Source organism: Aethalodelphis obliquidens, unplaced genomic scaffold (genome assembly GCF_003676395.1).
Source record: "Aethalodelphis obliquidens isolate GAN/ISIS:26980383/991018 unplaced genomic scaffold, ASM367639v1 scaffold28, whole genome shotgun sequence".
Lineage (NCBI taxonomy): Eukaryota > Metazoa > Chordata > Mammalia > Artiodactyla > Delphinidae > Aethalodelphis > Aethalodelphis obliquidens.
Window position 1 is genome coordinate 7513024 of NW_020837972.1, and position 16237 is coordinate 7529260.

General features: G+C 44.4%; 1 protein-coding gene across 4 annotated transcripts in view; it reads left to right on the forward strand.

The window, feature by feature from the left end:
- Positions 1-3116: 3116 nt before the first annotated feature.
- Positions 3117-16237, forward strand: part of SPPL3 (signal peptide peptidase like 3) — a 119083-nt gene continuing 105962 nt past the window's right edge. For 2 of the 4 annotated variants that reach the window (XM_027124543.1, XM_027124544.1), the window contains exon 1: positions 3489-3648. In XM_027124543.1, the coding sequence (XP_026980344.1) occupies positions 3626-3648 (23 nt within the window). In that variant the 5' untranslated portion in view covers positions 3489-3625. Of the gene's footprint in view, positions 3649-16237 lie in introns of all 4 variants that reach the window. The other 2 variants (XM_027124541.1, XM_027124542.1) reach the window with 2 other exon arrangements.

Here is a 16237-nt window from a genome sequence, read left to right on the forward strand (position 1 = left end):
TGTGTGTGTGTGTGTGTGTGTGTGTGTGTGTGTGTGTGTGTGTGTGTATTGGGAGTATTGCATAGAGGTGAGAAATGGGCTGCAGAGGCAGGTGGGGACCAGTCAGACCTGAGCCTTTGACCCTCTCAGAAGCAGCACCTAAGCAGCCCACTCAAACCTGGCAATGCCTCCTCCCTGGAGCCTGGACCTGAGGCAGATGACATGTCCTGGGGAGACTCACCAAGTCTCTTTTGAACACACTTGGTAGAAGGAGCAGTCCTATAATTACCGTGGTGATAATTAGAGGAACTTCCATTGCCGCTTTCAACAAATATTTCACAAGCAGTGGCCCTCCCACCTGTGTGGCGGTTGGGGGTCAGTGGGGGGAGCCAGGCACCCCTCCCGGGGGGAGCCTGTGCCTGTGTCTCCTGCCAAGCACACCTGACTCCCCGGCTGAGGCCCAGAGGTGCCACAGATAGCACCTGGGACCGCTCCAGCCTGGAGCTGAGTGCTGCTGGCAGAGGGACTGAAAGTCACTCCCCAAGTACCCCAGGCTGGGTGGCCTCCAGCCAATGGACAGACTTGAGATTTATTTCAGCCTGGCCTTCTCCAGGGGACTTCAAGCCTGCAGAGGTCCTGACCAGGACCTGGAGGTGCCTTCTACATCTGGGCAACCTTAGCCTGAGACACTTAAGCCACCAGTTTCTGGGCTCACACTCCATCTGCCTGGACCACGCACACAGGCTTTCCATGGCCTGGATACCTCCCAGCTCTGCCAAATGCTGTTTGGCTTCTTATACGGTCTGCGTTCACATGTCTTCCCAAGAGATGCTTGGAGGGCCTCTGGTTTACACGGAGAGAAGAAAACCTTACTTCTCATTTCGGACCCCATACCTTCACCCAGACCCCTTCTCCCTCCTTTCTTCCACCAGATTTTTCTCAGTGCAAAAAAATGGTCCCTTTGCTTCTGGGAAGGCCTTGACTTTCTTCCCTCAGCACCTCCTGTTCCATCCCTCCAATACCAAGTTTGCACTTGGCTTTGCCTTCTCTGACTCACTGGGAACGAAAGCCCAGGTGAATTGCCCAGGGCCTCAGTGTGTGTCTTTTTGTTTCATTAGTGACATGTTTGGTCTGTTTTGTTCTTAGCTCTCCAGGGAAGGAGACTCTGCACCTCCCAAAGCCATTTGTGCCAATAGTTTCTGGCCTTTCTCATGGGGCCTGAAGCCTCACCCATTTGAGACTCAGAATGACTGTATATCACATTCACGCGTACAGCTGACATTCTGTAAGAGCACCTGGAAAAGCTGTAAGAACTAAATGAAATAAAAAAATTTAGGCTCTTTGCTTTCCTGTCTCCCATGATATCTCCACATCCAGCGCCATTTAGAGCTGGGCAGATATTTGCAGGCTGGTACCTTTCTGTGAATGGTCAGGGGAGTGGCCCTTGGTGATCTGGTATATTCTTGGGGCCCTGCCTCTAACCCTCTGGGGAAACCTTGATCTTATCATCTTGCCCTTTTCCAGGGCTCTCTGGTGGAGCTTCAGGAAACACATTGAACCTGGCTGGTCCTAGCCCCTGGCAGTGGGGGAAGGAGGAAGAAGGAGAGATGGCTTCTGAAGGAAAAGTGTACTTGGTTTTCTCATGAAGGGGTTCCCCCTGGGGAATGGGCAAGTGGCAGATGTATGGGCAATGGCTAACTGATCCATTTGGAGATAGATTCAGGGCGTGGTGTTCCCTGGTGTTCCGTGGTGTAAGGCTGGGCAGGTCTTGGGAAACTGGAGCAGCGCTAGATCCTGGCCTGAAATTGGTCCAGCTGCAGAGGATCTTGAGTATGCTGGTTTCAGGTGTGCCAGCTCTGCTCCCTGTGGAGAACGGGGGTCTGGGAAGTCTAGTGTGTCTGCTGCCCAGGCATGCTTCTAAAACCTGGAGCTGCACTGCTCATTTTCATTCGTGAACATAGTAAGTGGCAGGGAGGCTTAGCTAGGCCCTTCAAATTCTGGCCTCAGAGCACTTTTTCAGTCTCTCAACACTCTCCAGCAGGAATCATCCATCCCTCTCCTGGACCCAAGCTCACTCCAAGCCTTCACATCTTTGGGCCTTTCCTCATGTCATTCTTTTTCTATAATGTCATTTCTCCTAGTAAGCCGCTCACTCTTTCAGACTGCCTCATCAGCTCCTGGAAAAGTATTCCGCAGTGCCCCTGGGCTCAATTCATCTCTGCCTCCTCTCTCCTCCTAAGCCCCAGATTCACTCTGTCGGTCTCTGGGTCTAGCTCTATTAAGTTTACTTCTTTGCCTGCCTCCAGTCCTCCAGATGGGCTGTTCCCTGAGATTTGCTCTTGCGTGGTCAGCTCCTCCTCATCCTCAGATGTCACCTCCTCCACCAGGTCTTCCTTCACCATCCTATAGAAACTAGGCCCCACCCCTACACACTCTTTGTCCCATTACCTTGTGTTATAATCTTCATAAAACTTAGCAGCATCTGAAATGATCTTCACTTATTTGTCGGCTTGGGTTATCTATGTCATTTCCTCTAGAACGTAAGCTCTCAGAGGGCAGAGACCCAGCAGAATGAATTGATACATAGTTGGCACCCAGTAAATATCTGCTGACTGATTACATGAAGGCAAGTGTGGTGTATTCGACTTGGCCCCAGAGGACTTGGCACAGAGTCTGGGCGCAATAAAAGCTGGCTGCGTGGAATATTTGCTAAACGAATGAATGAACCAACGAACATACGAACGAAGGCATGCAGCGTTCCGCCTGCTGACTGACAAGTTGACTGACAGCTGGGAACCCACGGCCAGCAGACTCTTGATTGATGGGTGACAGCTGAGTGGCAGCCAACAGACGCGCATCGGGGCCCCTGAATAGCTGGCTGCAGCAGCCCCTCAGAAAGGGTAAGGGGAGGGGGGGGTCCCAGGCGACCGCTCCGCGTTGGGAGGGTGCGGCACCAAGCGGCGGGAGGCGGCCGAACAGTCAGAAGCCGAGAGAGCAACTGTCGCCTCGAACTAAGGAACCGACGTCTCCGCGCATGGGCCCGGCGCGAGGGGCGGGGCGCGCGCATCACGTGAGCGTGTTTTGGACACGTGACCCGCGCAGGGCCGAGGCTCGCCCCCGCCCCCTCCTCACCTCCCCTTCGCGGGTGTGAGCTGAGCGGCCTCGGCTCACCGCTTAGCGCCCCCCTCAGCCGCTGCCGCCGCCGCCGCCGCCTCCGCCTCCGCCCGCTGGCCATGTCCTCCGGCCGCCGCCGCCGCCGCACGAGCGCGGGGCTCCCGCGGCCCAGCGCGCAGTGAGAGCGGGGCCCTCTTGCCGTTCGCCCGCCCCGGGGCCCCCTTGTTCTCAGCGCCGCCGCCGCCGCCATGTTGGGTTCAGAGCCGCAGCGGAGCCGCCGCCGCCGCCGCCGGTGAGGGAGGCCGAGAGCGGAGCCCGCCCCGCCCCGGGGCCCAGGGAGCGGGGCCGCCTCGGAGCCCGGCCTCTCCCCGCCAGCCGCCTTCCCGGCCCGCCCGCCCGCCCGCGGTGTGAGCGAGCGAGCGAGCGCCGGGCCGCGCCTTCCGTTCCCGGCCTGAGCGAGCCCGCCGTCCGTTCGTTCCCCCGCCGCCGGGCCCGGTCATATCCTGCAGCGGAGCCCTCCAGAGTCAGCGCCATGGCGGAGCAGACCTACTCGTGGTGAGTGCGGGGCTCCGGGAGACCGGGGCGCGGCGAGGGTGGAGGTAGGGGCGCCGGCGAGGCCAGCCCGGGGGGAAGAGGAGAAGGAACAGGTGCCTGTTGGGGGGGCCGCGGGATAGGGGTGCACGCCCCCCTCACCCCCACCGGAGGGGGCGGCAGGCGCTCGGGGAAGGCGTTGAGCGGCCGGGGACCCAGCGTCTGAGTAGGGGGTTGGAGGAGGAGGAGGCCTCCGCGGCGGATGTCATCTGGTCATGGGCGGAGCAGGTGATGGAGAAGGGGAGCTTGACTCCGGGGTGGGAAGCCCACGGAAGGGAAGTGGATTTCCGTGGGCACCCCGGAACTGGCCTGAGGGGGTGGCTGATGGGCAGGAGCAATGGAAAAGGTGGAGAGGGGTGGGCTGGGGCAAAGGTGGGCCACGCAGCTGAGAGGCATCTTCTGAGAACAGGTGATAAGAGGCCGAACTTGGAAGTTGTGAGAGAGGAGGAGCCACCTCTACTGGGACTGCCTTGGGATGGGGAGTGAATGGAGAGTTGGTAAGGTGGGCAGAGGCCCAGGTGTGAGCGGAGGAAAGCTACGGAAGGAGAGAGTCTTGGGAACCCTGGAGGGACACCCTGGTGAAGAGGTTGGAAGGGGAGACTGTTTGGATAACTAGATTCTGGACAGGAAGTCATTGGTGACAGTGGGGCCTGGGCAGAATCTTTGTAAGGGTTGGTATCCTGTTTTGTAGAATATGAAGTGGCCCGGTGCCCTGGGTCACATATGGGGATGGAGAATCTACAAGTTATGTCCATTTTAATGGGACTTTTTAAAGTTATAACATATCTTGTTAAGGACTGAGAAGCGTACTATGTAGTTTATGGAATGAGAACATACCTATCTTGAGAAGGGAGTGCTGTGGTTTGGGGAAAGGGGGATGAGACACCTCCCTTTAGCAGGCAGAGGTGGAATATTTGCAGGAGGGAGTTGAAGGAATGGCGATAGTATCGTTGAGGAGTGGAGTGGGGAGGAAGCAAGAAATGGGATGATGGTAGGTGCAGGGATGGAAAATCTGGTTGCAGTCTAGAGCGATTGTTCGAAGATGGTTTACTCTGTGAAGCCAATGTGGTTTGGGATAGAACTAGAGGCTTTCCCTTCTTAGAAAAGAGCATAGTAGAGTGGGAAGAGCATGGCGTTTAGAGTTGGTTTGGATGTCGGGTTCACCACTTAACTCGCTTTACAACTAGACAAGATAGTAAGTTTTCCATTCTTTTCTCCTTACCTATAAAGTAGGGGGATTACCTTTTTCATAAGCTGTAAGGATTAAATGAATAACTTTACAAAGCACAGGGTAAACTGTAAGGTGCCATGTTTTAGTATATTATAATTATCTTAGGGAAACAGCAAAGAAATGGGTAATATCTGAAAATAAGGAATGGCCTTGGGTAGAAGGCTTTAACTGAGTGGATGATTTGTGGTGGTTGGGGTTATGAGAAGTCAGGAACTCATTGTGTCTTCACATAGGGGAAGAGGATTGGTGATTGAAGACGATAATTCAAAAGGGAACTTCAGTGATGTATATACAATCTCAAAAAGAAGAAAACTGAGAGATTGAGAGAAAGCAATGCTAAAGCAAGAATTAAAATCTTAGTGAAAAGTTGTGACAACATATGTATTTTTAAAAGACGTTTAAACTACTTTGTTTTGAGCAACAGTGAGCTGCCTCTCTGTAGCAGGGGATTCGGAACACAGGATTAGAATGTTTCTAAAGAATTAGAGCTTTCTTATGGACAGAATAAGAAAGGAAGTGAAGGGGCCCCTGCGTGCCTTGTGCTAACTCACTCATCTTGAGCGTCTTAACACTCTGGCCCAGCTGAGAGTCCTGATGACGATCCTTCTGTTTGTACTGTGCTGTCGAGAGGCTGTGGATGGTTCAAAGAGTAAGCACAGTGGCCAAGAATTGGGGATAATGAGAGTGTTTTACTAGGTAGGTTGGCGACACACTGTGTGATGTTGGATGGCTCTGCTACTTAAAGGAGGGTTGTTTAGTGAAGTTTGACAGTTTATAAGATTTATTCTCCTGAAATACTTCCTTCAATCTCAGGTCCCTTAGTTTGCTTTACAGGTAAAGAAAGAAGCTTCTTGAAATCAGAATGCTTAGCTCCTCACCTTTAGCATGTTTTGAGATGGAGAAAGTTTTTACAGCATCTTGGAAGAGGGTGGTGTATGGAGGGAAAGGATTGGGAAGCCAGGCAGCTTTCTTCCTGAGTAGTTCTTCCCAGGTCAACCAGGCAATAATATAAAGAACTATCCATGTGACATTTAATATATACACCTACTTGTTTCTCACAAGTCCCTGGGGTAGGTGATCTTTCCCTATTTTACAGAGGAGGAAACTTAGGCTCAGGCGCCCAAATGATTTGTCCAAGATACTTCAACTGTGGTGCTTTTTCTTCTTCTTGTTGTTTGGCATGAATTCTCCATGATTTTATTCATTCTCATTGAAATATAAGTATGGAAAAGGTATGCCCAAAGTACATGTAAACGGTTTTGGATTGTCTGTCATTTTGCAGTATCTTTGTCACTGTTCCCTTGGTTTGATCAACAATCAAGAGTTGATTTTTTTGAAAATAGGTTTGCACTTTATTTGTATGTGGTCTTTAGGAAAATCAACCTTGTGGAGACTACTGTGGTGGTATGGATATGTCTGACATGGAGTCAGTGAAGAAGGTAGGAACATATGAAAATAGGTTCCTTTAGGATTTTTGTGGAGTAAGACATGTAAATTATAAAACAGGATTGGCCATGAGTTGATTATTGTTGAATCTCAGTGGTGAGTCCATTTATTCTGTATACTTTTACATGTTAAACATTTTCATAATAGATAGATTAAAAAAAAAGCCGCTACACAGAAGTTCATGCTGTTCTCTGGTTTCTTGTGCCTGCTTTTTTCCTAGCAAATTCTATCAAAGTTCTGTTACCCAGCTGTGAAGCATTTTCTGACCACCCCAACTGAAAGTAAGCTCTTTGTTGTTTTTTTTTAAATTTATTTATTTTTGGCTGCGTTGGGCCTTCATTGCGGTGCATGGGCTTTCTCTAGTTGCGGCGAGACGGGGCTACTCTTTGTTGTGGTGCGCGGGCTTCTCATTGCGGTGGTTTCTCTTGTTGCAGAGCCTGGGACTCTAGGTGCGCAGGCTTCAGTAGTTGTGGCTCGAGGACTCTAGAGCACAGGCTCGGTAGTTGTGGCACACGGGCTTAGTTGCTTCGCGGCCTGTGGGATCTTCCCGGACCAGAGATTGAACCCGCGTCCCCTTCATTGGCAGGCGGATTCTTAACCACTGCACCACCAGGGAAGTCCCAGCTCTTTGTTTTTGACACTTGTTTTGTCTGCCTCACTTCTTCCTTTTCAAGTGTAAATACCTAGTCTCCTCACTGGATGGTAAGTGTTTTGAGGGTAAGGATGCAGTTACACTAACCTTTGTCCTCCTCTAGTGCCTAGCACATTGTCTTGCCCATAGCTCCTGCTTAGTAAATACTGAACAATTGAATATGATAGGTTTTCAGTGTGGTTCGTCCTTTGTTGAAAGAATATTAAATGTAAGAGGAAGCTACAGATAGATGAGTGTTTGTAATACATATACTTACAAAAGAGAGCTTTTGGTAACTTAGTTTCCTGGTGTCTCAGTGTTGTAAGAGTGAAGGGTACCATCCCTTAATAGTTTTAAATAAAAACGATTGACAGAAGAAATTAAAATAATTGGTAGTAACACCACAGTCTTTATCACGGGTCACGATTAACCACAAGATTCTGCTTGTATCCTTTTTATTCATAAAGACTGAGGAAATAAAAGCATGCATATGAAAACACACATTGAAGGTGCAAACTAGACTTTTATTAATTTGAGAGAAACACCTTGCTCAATGTATGTTTATGAGCAGTTGTTTTAGCGTAAGTTCTGTGAGAAATAGTACCTTCTCTCTTCTTGGAGTCAGTGCAGTACTTGTATATACCTGCACTTGAATCTTGGTAAAAATTACTTATATTAGGGTGAATGTTGCTGTGTAGGGGGAAAAGGAAGTCAGTCCATGTGAACCTCATTCACATGAATTTCATTACCAAAGTAGTATCATCATAATTTGTTGTGTGTTTTCTGTGTGCTGGGGCTTTACAATCATTGCTCAGTAAGGAAACTGAGGCTCAGAGAGTGTAAGTGACTTGCCCAAGGATATAAATAGAAAAACGGTTCTAAGTCAAGACCGTTGCACACCAAGATTCCAACACTGAATCTATCTGCTTCCTTGTCCACAGTCACTACTCTAAGCCAGCCCTCTTTTGCTTGAGTTCCTTGTTAGCCTCCTCACTGGTTCCCTCCATTCTCCGCACAGTGGCCATCCATTCTCCTGAGTAGTCTTCTGACAGCCTAACTCAGGTCATGTCAGTCCTCTGTTTAAAACTCTTTAATGGCTTTTGGCCACATTTAGAATAAAATCCAAATTCATTAGTGGGGCTCTTCATGGCCTCATTTTGTATGTGTTTTTGAGGGATGACAGATAGTAAACAAACTACAGGTTACACAGAGGTAAAAGTTTTTCTCTTTTGGTGCTCTGTCCAGTGCTGGGCATATAATAGGTGGTTTGGCAAATATTTACTGAACAGTGAATGAACATGCCTCCCCCTGGGCTGCCTGTCTGAAGATCTGTTCTAAGGACTGCATTATATTGAGGTGATATGTTGTGTGACAGTGAACATTGTCAATGTCAGATATTTGCAAATAATGCTAAACTGGAGAATGAAAAGCAAAGCAGATCTCTAGAATGAATGGAAGTTATATCTGGTTTTGGATTTCTGTTATGTATCACTGTATCTGTTATGATCATATCTGATTGTCTTGTGATCATTGCATCTGGTGAAAGTTTTTCAGAGAGAAACTATTTACTTGAAAATGTGTGTCTAGCATTATAGACTTTAGATTTGCTTATTATTTTTAAAACATGTTTTGCCTGTAAAGTGCTATGATAGTAATGTTTTGGGGACTTCCTGGTGGCGTGGTTAAGAATCCGCTTTCCAATGCAGGGGACATGGGTTCGATCCCTGGTCGGGGAACTAGATCCCACATGCATGCCACAACTAAGAGTTTGCATGCTGCAACTAAGGAGTCCTTCTGCCACAACTAAGACCTGGCGCAACCAAAATAAGTAAATTTGAAAAAAAAGATAATAATGTTTTGGTGATACATGATTCAAGCTAAAATTAGCCAAAGATAAGACCATGAATTTGTTTTGAAATAACCTTCCTCAATGTTTCTTATGTTTCCTCAGTGTTGGGGATCTGGGGACTTGGTAACCATATCAGCCTGTAATTTATCAAGTAGTACTACGAATTAAAATGCCTAATGTTCATGCATTTCTCAAAATAGATTTCTGTGGTCATTTATTTTAGAGATGATAAATGCCACTGAATTGAGGTGTCATGTAGTTCTGTATAATTGTATTTTACTTCAACATTAATAACTTAGTTATCATCATTCTTACCTGTTTCATCAAAGCATCTCATGAAAAATCAAGGATGCCCTAAGAAGAAAACGTCTAATGAAGTGCTGTTTTAGTTGGCTACATTTAGTACCTGAAACTTTATGTGATTGCTGTCCTTGACAATAGAGCCATAAGTATAATTTTATTTTCAAAATTCTATAATATATTTTCTGGAGTTTAATGGTTCCTTCTTAGGAGTTAAAGGAAAAGAGTGGTTTTATTTGTTGTATGTATAAATCAAGAAACGCTTGCAACTTTGAGTTTCTATAGCATATTTTCTAATCCTCACTTAAAGAGTTAGAGGCAGAGTGCTCCTTTTCTGGAATTTTAACCTCTTAGATGTCTAGAGGGGCTCCATGTGACCAAATTCAGTTTTACAGGGAAAATCTACAGTTAGTTCCCATGATGCTCACAATGAATTACCTCTCAGATTTTGTTAGTAGATCTCATTAGGGCCACAGCTTAAAATAAATCAGACCCACTCATTTGCTGTGATAAGACTAGATTGAGCTCCTATGAAAAAGTTAGGTTTGAAAATACTTTTAAGACATTAGACCGATGAATATGTAGCAGCCAAATAGAGACCTAAGAGAGAATCCCATTTCTTGATTGGTCCGGTTCACCCTAACTTGGTAAGAAAACTTGATAATCTCTGTTTTGGAGTTTCAGGTTTGATAATGAAGAACCACTAAAGGATTTTTAAAAAATGCACTAAAGTAGAGGTGTGTTTTAATTGCTTTTTACATGTTTATAAATTATACTGAATATAAGTGATCACTCAAAGTATTCAGTTCTGTCAGTACCACTCATTAAATTTTATTTGAAATCCTAAGATAGGATCTGATTCTGTTCTGATTTATTTTTTTTCTTTTCCTTTCTATTTTTTAAATTAATTTATTTTTGGCTGTGTTGGGTCTTCGTTGCTGTGCGCGGGCTTCCTCTAGTTGCGGCGAGCGGGGGCTACTCTTCGTTGCAGTGCATGGGCTTCTCCTTGCAGTGGCTTCTCTTGTTGTGGAGCACGGGCTTTAGGTGCGTGGACTTCAGTAGTTGCAGCACGTGAGCTCATTAGTTGTGGCTCACAGGTTCTAGAGCATAGGCTCAGTAGTTGTGGCACACGGGCTTAGTTGCTCCGCGGCCTGTGGGATCTTCACGGACGAGGGATCGAACCCGTGTCCCCTGCATTGGCAGGTGGATTCTTAACCACTGTACCACCAGCGAAGTCCCATGTTCTGGTTTCTTTAAATTGAGAAGTCTTTAGTTTGAAGGTGATTTTCATCTCTGATTAACTGTGACCTAGTCTTGTCTTAGTCCCAGTGTTGAATTTTGTACAATGGTTATTATGCCTGTCATACTCCACAGGGTTGCTCTAAGGATTCAGTGAGGTAATATATGTGAAAATGCTTTGAAAATTGCTACATGCAATATAGAAGCAAGTTATTTGTTCTCTAAATTTTTAGACCCAGACCAGTTCCAGGCAGAGTTCCTCACTGCAGATAAGGTTTTTCTTCTTTTTTTTAATATTTTAAAAAATTGAAGTGTAGTTGATTTACAACATTATGTTAGTTTCCGCTCTACAACATAGTGATTCAGTATTTTTTAGAGATTATATTCCATTTAAAGTTGTTGCAAAATATTGGCTTTATTCCCTGTGCTGTGCAGTATATCCTTGTAGCTTATTTATTTTATGCATAGTAGCTTGTACTTCTTAATCCCCCATCCCTATCTTTCCCCTCCCCCACAAAAAAGATTTTTCTTGTTTCATGATTTAAACAGCATTTAAACTTTGAGATATCCTAGTAAGAATTCTATGGAGATGTTTGAATAATGCCATATAAAAAGAAATAGAAATACTAGTTTGCAAGTTGTCATTGATTTCTATTGTTGCCTTTGAAATGTGTTATAAGGTCATCTCCGTTTAGTCACAAGTTTCATAGTCCAGTGCTGCTTACCACAAAACAAGAAAAATTGTGACTTGAATAAAGGCTAAAATTTTTCGTAATAACTGTATTTTAATCTTTTGAAGGCAGTTTCCCTCATAATCGTGGATAATCCTAGTCATTGTCTCGTTTTTGTTTTGTTTTTAAATGCACAGGAAAATTTTCTACCTTAAAATGCCTGAGGAGGGGCTGTTAGTGGTGGGTTATCTGTTTTTCTTACTGCACACCAAGTCTGCCAGGCACGCTCAGTTCCCTTTATCTGAGGGCTTCAGGCTTGGGCTTCACTCTTGACCTAAATAAGACATGTGTAGCAAAGTTTTGTTAATTGTTTCTTCAACCTGGTTATACACACATTTTGGCCTAAGTACAGTGCTTGACCTTTTGTTATTTCCTTGTCTTAATTTTTGCCCAGAATTGTCTAGCTTGACCTTCCAAACTTGACTAAATCTTCACGCCTTGCCTGACAGCCTTAACTTTTAAACCTTTGACTGTACACTCTGATTTTATAAATGCCCAGAAATTTACATTCATTTCTCGAAAGTGCTTGCAAAAATACTACTGTTAGAAGTAAAAGCTAGTTTTAGAGAGTGAATGCTCTTACTTATGCTACTGATTAGCACAAGCACTGATACATTAAAAATATTAAGGCCTAATATCTTAAAAAGCATTTTCAAACCTAACTTCATAGGGTTCAATCTAGTCTTATTACAGGAATACATCCTGGGACCACAGCTAGGTTAGCTAAAGTTAGTTAAAGATTTGAGATGAGGTCAGTTAACCAAGAGGGAGAGTGTAGAGAGGACAGAATGGAGGACTAGAGTTGAGGCCTGGGAAACTCATAGTTGAGAAATGGGAGGAAGAGGAGGAGTCAAGGGAAGCTCCATCAGAGGTAGGATAATTAGGAAAGTGCAATCAATGGTGATTAAAGAAAAGGCACAGAGAATTTTTAGGGGCAGTAGTGTAAAAAGCTTCAGGATTCAAAGAGAATGAAGAAAAAACAGGCTATTGACTTTGCAAAGGAAGTCGTTACTGAAAGTGCTCTAATAAAGATCAGAGGAGTGAGGGTGAAACGGAAATTAGGGATGGGTAGTGAAGAAATAAAGGTGTCCTTTGGGCTTTGGGTACTGGCCATTTGTTTGAGAGATGGGATGTGAAAGACATAAGGAAGGAGGATGGTTGATACAGACAGCAGAGTCATAAGGATCTTTTGTTTTTATTTATTTTATATAAGGGAGAAAACTGTGTATTTGAAGCCAAGGAGGAGAAATTGATCTTGGAAAGAAATTGGTTTTTTACTGTAGTTTAAGTTTTAGAGATTTCTAGTTTTTTTTTTTTAAGTCCTGGATTTCAGTTAGGAGTTGTGAAGAGGACTTAATGGGGAATGAATGCTATGTAGTGTACATTCAGTCTTTGTTTCTTTTGATCTTTACATTGTCACTAGTTTGGATTGTATTACATTTGCATTCCTAGGGCTTTTTTAATTGCCTACAGTGTAAAATCCAATCTTCGGTCTGCTTTTCAAAATAATCTGGCCTTGTAACCCTACTTTTCTTTAAAAATTTGTTATTTCAGCCAAACTGGATTACTCGCTGTTTCCTCTTTTCTTTAAGCTGGCTGGTATACCTGGTTAGCCTTTCTCCCAAGCCTCTGAAATATGTGAGTCCTACCTGTCTTTTCAAGGTCCAGCTGAAATGCTGTCCTCTTGTTACAGAGCCTTCTGATTGGCCCAGGAGAAATATTCTTCTGATGCCTGTAGTTCTTTATCTGATCCTGTCAGATGGCAGTGCTTTTACGGTTTTCTGACCTTGTATTGAATGTATTTATGTGGCTCTTTTCCCATGTTGGCAGTGAACTCTGTAAAGGTAGGATCAAAGGCATTAATTTCATGGTTTAACGACCTATCTGCATAATAGAGACTCAGATTTTTTTAAAATTTTATTTATTTATTTATTTATTTTTGGCTGCATTGGGTCTTCGTTGCTGAGTGCGAGCTTTCTGTAGTTGCGGCGAGCGGGGGCTACTCTTCGTTGCAGTGCATGGGCTTTTCATTGCAGTGGCTTCTCTTGTGGAGCACGGGCTCTAGGCGCATGGGCTTCAGTAATTGTGGCTTGCAGGCTCCAGAGCACAGGCTCAGTAGTTGTGGCTCGCAGGCTCATTAGTTGTGGTGCACGGGCTTAGTTGCTCCGTGGCATGTGGGATCTTCCCGGACCAGGGCTTAAACCCATGTCCCCTGCATTGGCAGGCGGATTCTTAACCACTGTGCCACCAGGGAAGTCCCTTTTTTTTTTTTCTTTTATAGAATGAATACTTTAGAGGTGAAGTTTGTCAGGTGCAGGATTTTAGAATAGAATGTCTCCTTAAAAATAAAATGACAGGGCACATAGAAGAGAGAAAATAATAACTTGCATAACGTCTCATTCCTCTTTGAAGAAAATACAAAAGTAAAATTGTTGCTGTTAAATTGGGTCATGTGTTGTGGCCAGATTCCCCTAACTTCTTAATATCCATACAGCACCTAGAGAATGAAAGTGGCTCAGCCTGGGAACTGAACTCCTAAGGGAGACATTTACAAAGGACCACAGGCCCTTTAGAGTAGTCATCTCCATTTATCTCCAGTCTTCTTCAACTGCCCACAGACTGACTGCTAACTATTTATAATTTATCTCCCAAACAGGTACTGGTTAATATGTGACATATATGACACCTATGTAAGTGGAGAAGCTCTGCTATTTTGCTTCTGCAATTAGCAAAACAGTTTTAGGGAAATTTTTTTCAAATGAAAATATTTTGCAGGAAACTTCCTTTGAGGTGTGAGGAGAGCTATAAGCTATATGGAAACTAGCTTCTGAAGAATTTAACATTTTCTCTCTTTTGCTTCTATTTAAGAAATTCATATTTTTTTGTATTTAAGCTTCTGTTTAAAAAGTTAACATTTTTAAAAGTAGAAACTTACATTTCATTTTTTTCCTGTTTCTAAAAGACTGTTTTCTCTTTTGACTCATTTTTTTGGTCTCTTGTTTAATAATTAATATTCAGAAAGGGAAATTAAATTTTTTTAAATTTAAATTTAAATTTTTAAAATTTTTATTGGAGCATAGTTGATTGAAAATGTTGTGTTAGTTTCTGCTGTACAGCAAAGTGAATCAGTTATACGTATACATATATATACTCTTTTTTAGGTTCTTTTCCCATATAAGTCATTACAGAGTTTTGAGAAGAGTTCCCTGTGCTATGCAATAGATCCTTATTAGTTATCTATTTTATATATATATTATTGTGTATATGTCAATCCCAATCTCCCAGTTTATCCCTCCCCCACTTCCCCTCTGGTAACCGTAAGTTTGTTTTCTATATTTGTGACTCTATTTCTGTTTTGTAAATAAGTTCATTTGTACCAGTTTTTTAGATTCCATGTACAAGCGATATCATATGATATTTGTCAGGGCAATTTAAAAATACATGGCTTGGTGTGTACATATTATTTTTGTTTGTTTGTTTGTTTTGTTTTTGCGGTACGCGGCCTCTCACTGTTGTGGCCTCTCCCGTTGCGGAGCACAGGCTCCGGACACGCAGGCTCAGCGGCCATGACTCACGGGCCCAGCCGCTCCGCGGCATGTGGGATCTTCCCGGACCGGGGCACGAACGCGTGTACCCTGCATCGGCAGGCGGACTCTCAACCACTGTGCCACCACGGAAGCCCTGGTGTGTGCATATTTTAAATTTCATAGATACAGTAGTGATTCAATCTTAGGTCAGAATTAAGTAACCTAGTTGGGACTTCCCTGGTGGCGCAGTGGTTAAGAATCTGCCTGCCAATGCAGGGGACACAGGTTCAAGCCCTGGTCCGGGAAGATCCCACTTGCCGCAGAGCAGCTAAGCCCGTGCGCCGCAACTACTGAGCCTGCGCTCTAGAGCCCATGAGCCACAACTACTGAGCCCGAGTGCTGCAACTCCTGAAGCCCGCGTGCCTAGAGCCAGTGCTCCGCAACAAGAGAAGCCACTGCAATGAGAAGCCCGTGCACCGCAACGAAGAGTAGCCCCCACTCGCTGCAACTAGAGAAAGCCCACATGCAGCAACGAAGACCCAACACAGCCAAATAAATAAATAAATTAATTAAATAACCTAGTCATCTGGAATAGGCATAAACCAGAAGTTTGGGGAATTAGGAGTTTGTTTTTGAACCTTTGCATGCTGCACGATGGTGAAAATAACCTGCAGGCCTAAGGATGATGTATTAGGCTGGTATTCATGGATAGCAGAAATTCTAAAAGCCAAACTAAAGGTTATCAACCAACTTAGAAAAAAGGGAATAACAGGTAACCTCTTCATTCTTTCTCATCTTTGCTCCTGGATGACCCTTCTTTGTGTTCTCTTAGTACACTGCACTTGCCTCTTTTCAGTTGTTTGTTTCCTTGTTTATCTCCCCGTAAAGTTTTGAGGACATGAGTTATAGTTTGTTCATGTCTTTATCTTCAGTGGTTTGGTACCTAGTTTATTTAAATTAGTATTATTCTGTCTTTAATTTTTTAAAATAATAATCTTAAAATAGTAAAATTAGTAAGATGGAAGAGTATGTAATATCTTAAATTGCTCTCAACCTTTAGTTTAAGAGCTTAAAGGGACAAGCATTAAATATCTTTTGAGATACATAGATCGCTCTCTTAAGCTGAGTAAATGAAACTTTTTATTCAAGGTGCTAAGCTGGACTTACCTTGATAATCACTTTCATTCTTGGAACCTTTTCAAAATACAGTGGGAGAATTGGCTACTGTATTGGTTAACTATTGCCACCATAATACTGCATAACAAATTGCCCCATAACTCAATGCTTAAAATATCAATTGATCTTCACGTTGGCTGGGACAACTTTGCTTCTTGCTTCAGATCTATAAGTCAGCTGGGTGACTGCTTCATGTGTGTGCATTTTGGAGCCCAGGCTGAATGGGCAGCAGCTACCCAAGGGAAGTTCTTCTCATGACAGTGGTAGAAGCACAAGAGGGCAAGTGGGAACATGCAAGGCTTCTTGAAGCTCAGGCTCAGAACTGGCACACTACCATTTCTGCTTCGTTCTTTCGGCCAAAAGAAGTCATGTGGTGGAACCCAAAGACAAGGAGCCACAAAACTAAACCTTGCCATTTTTGTG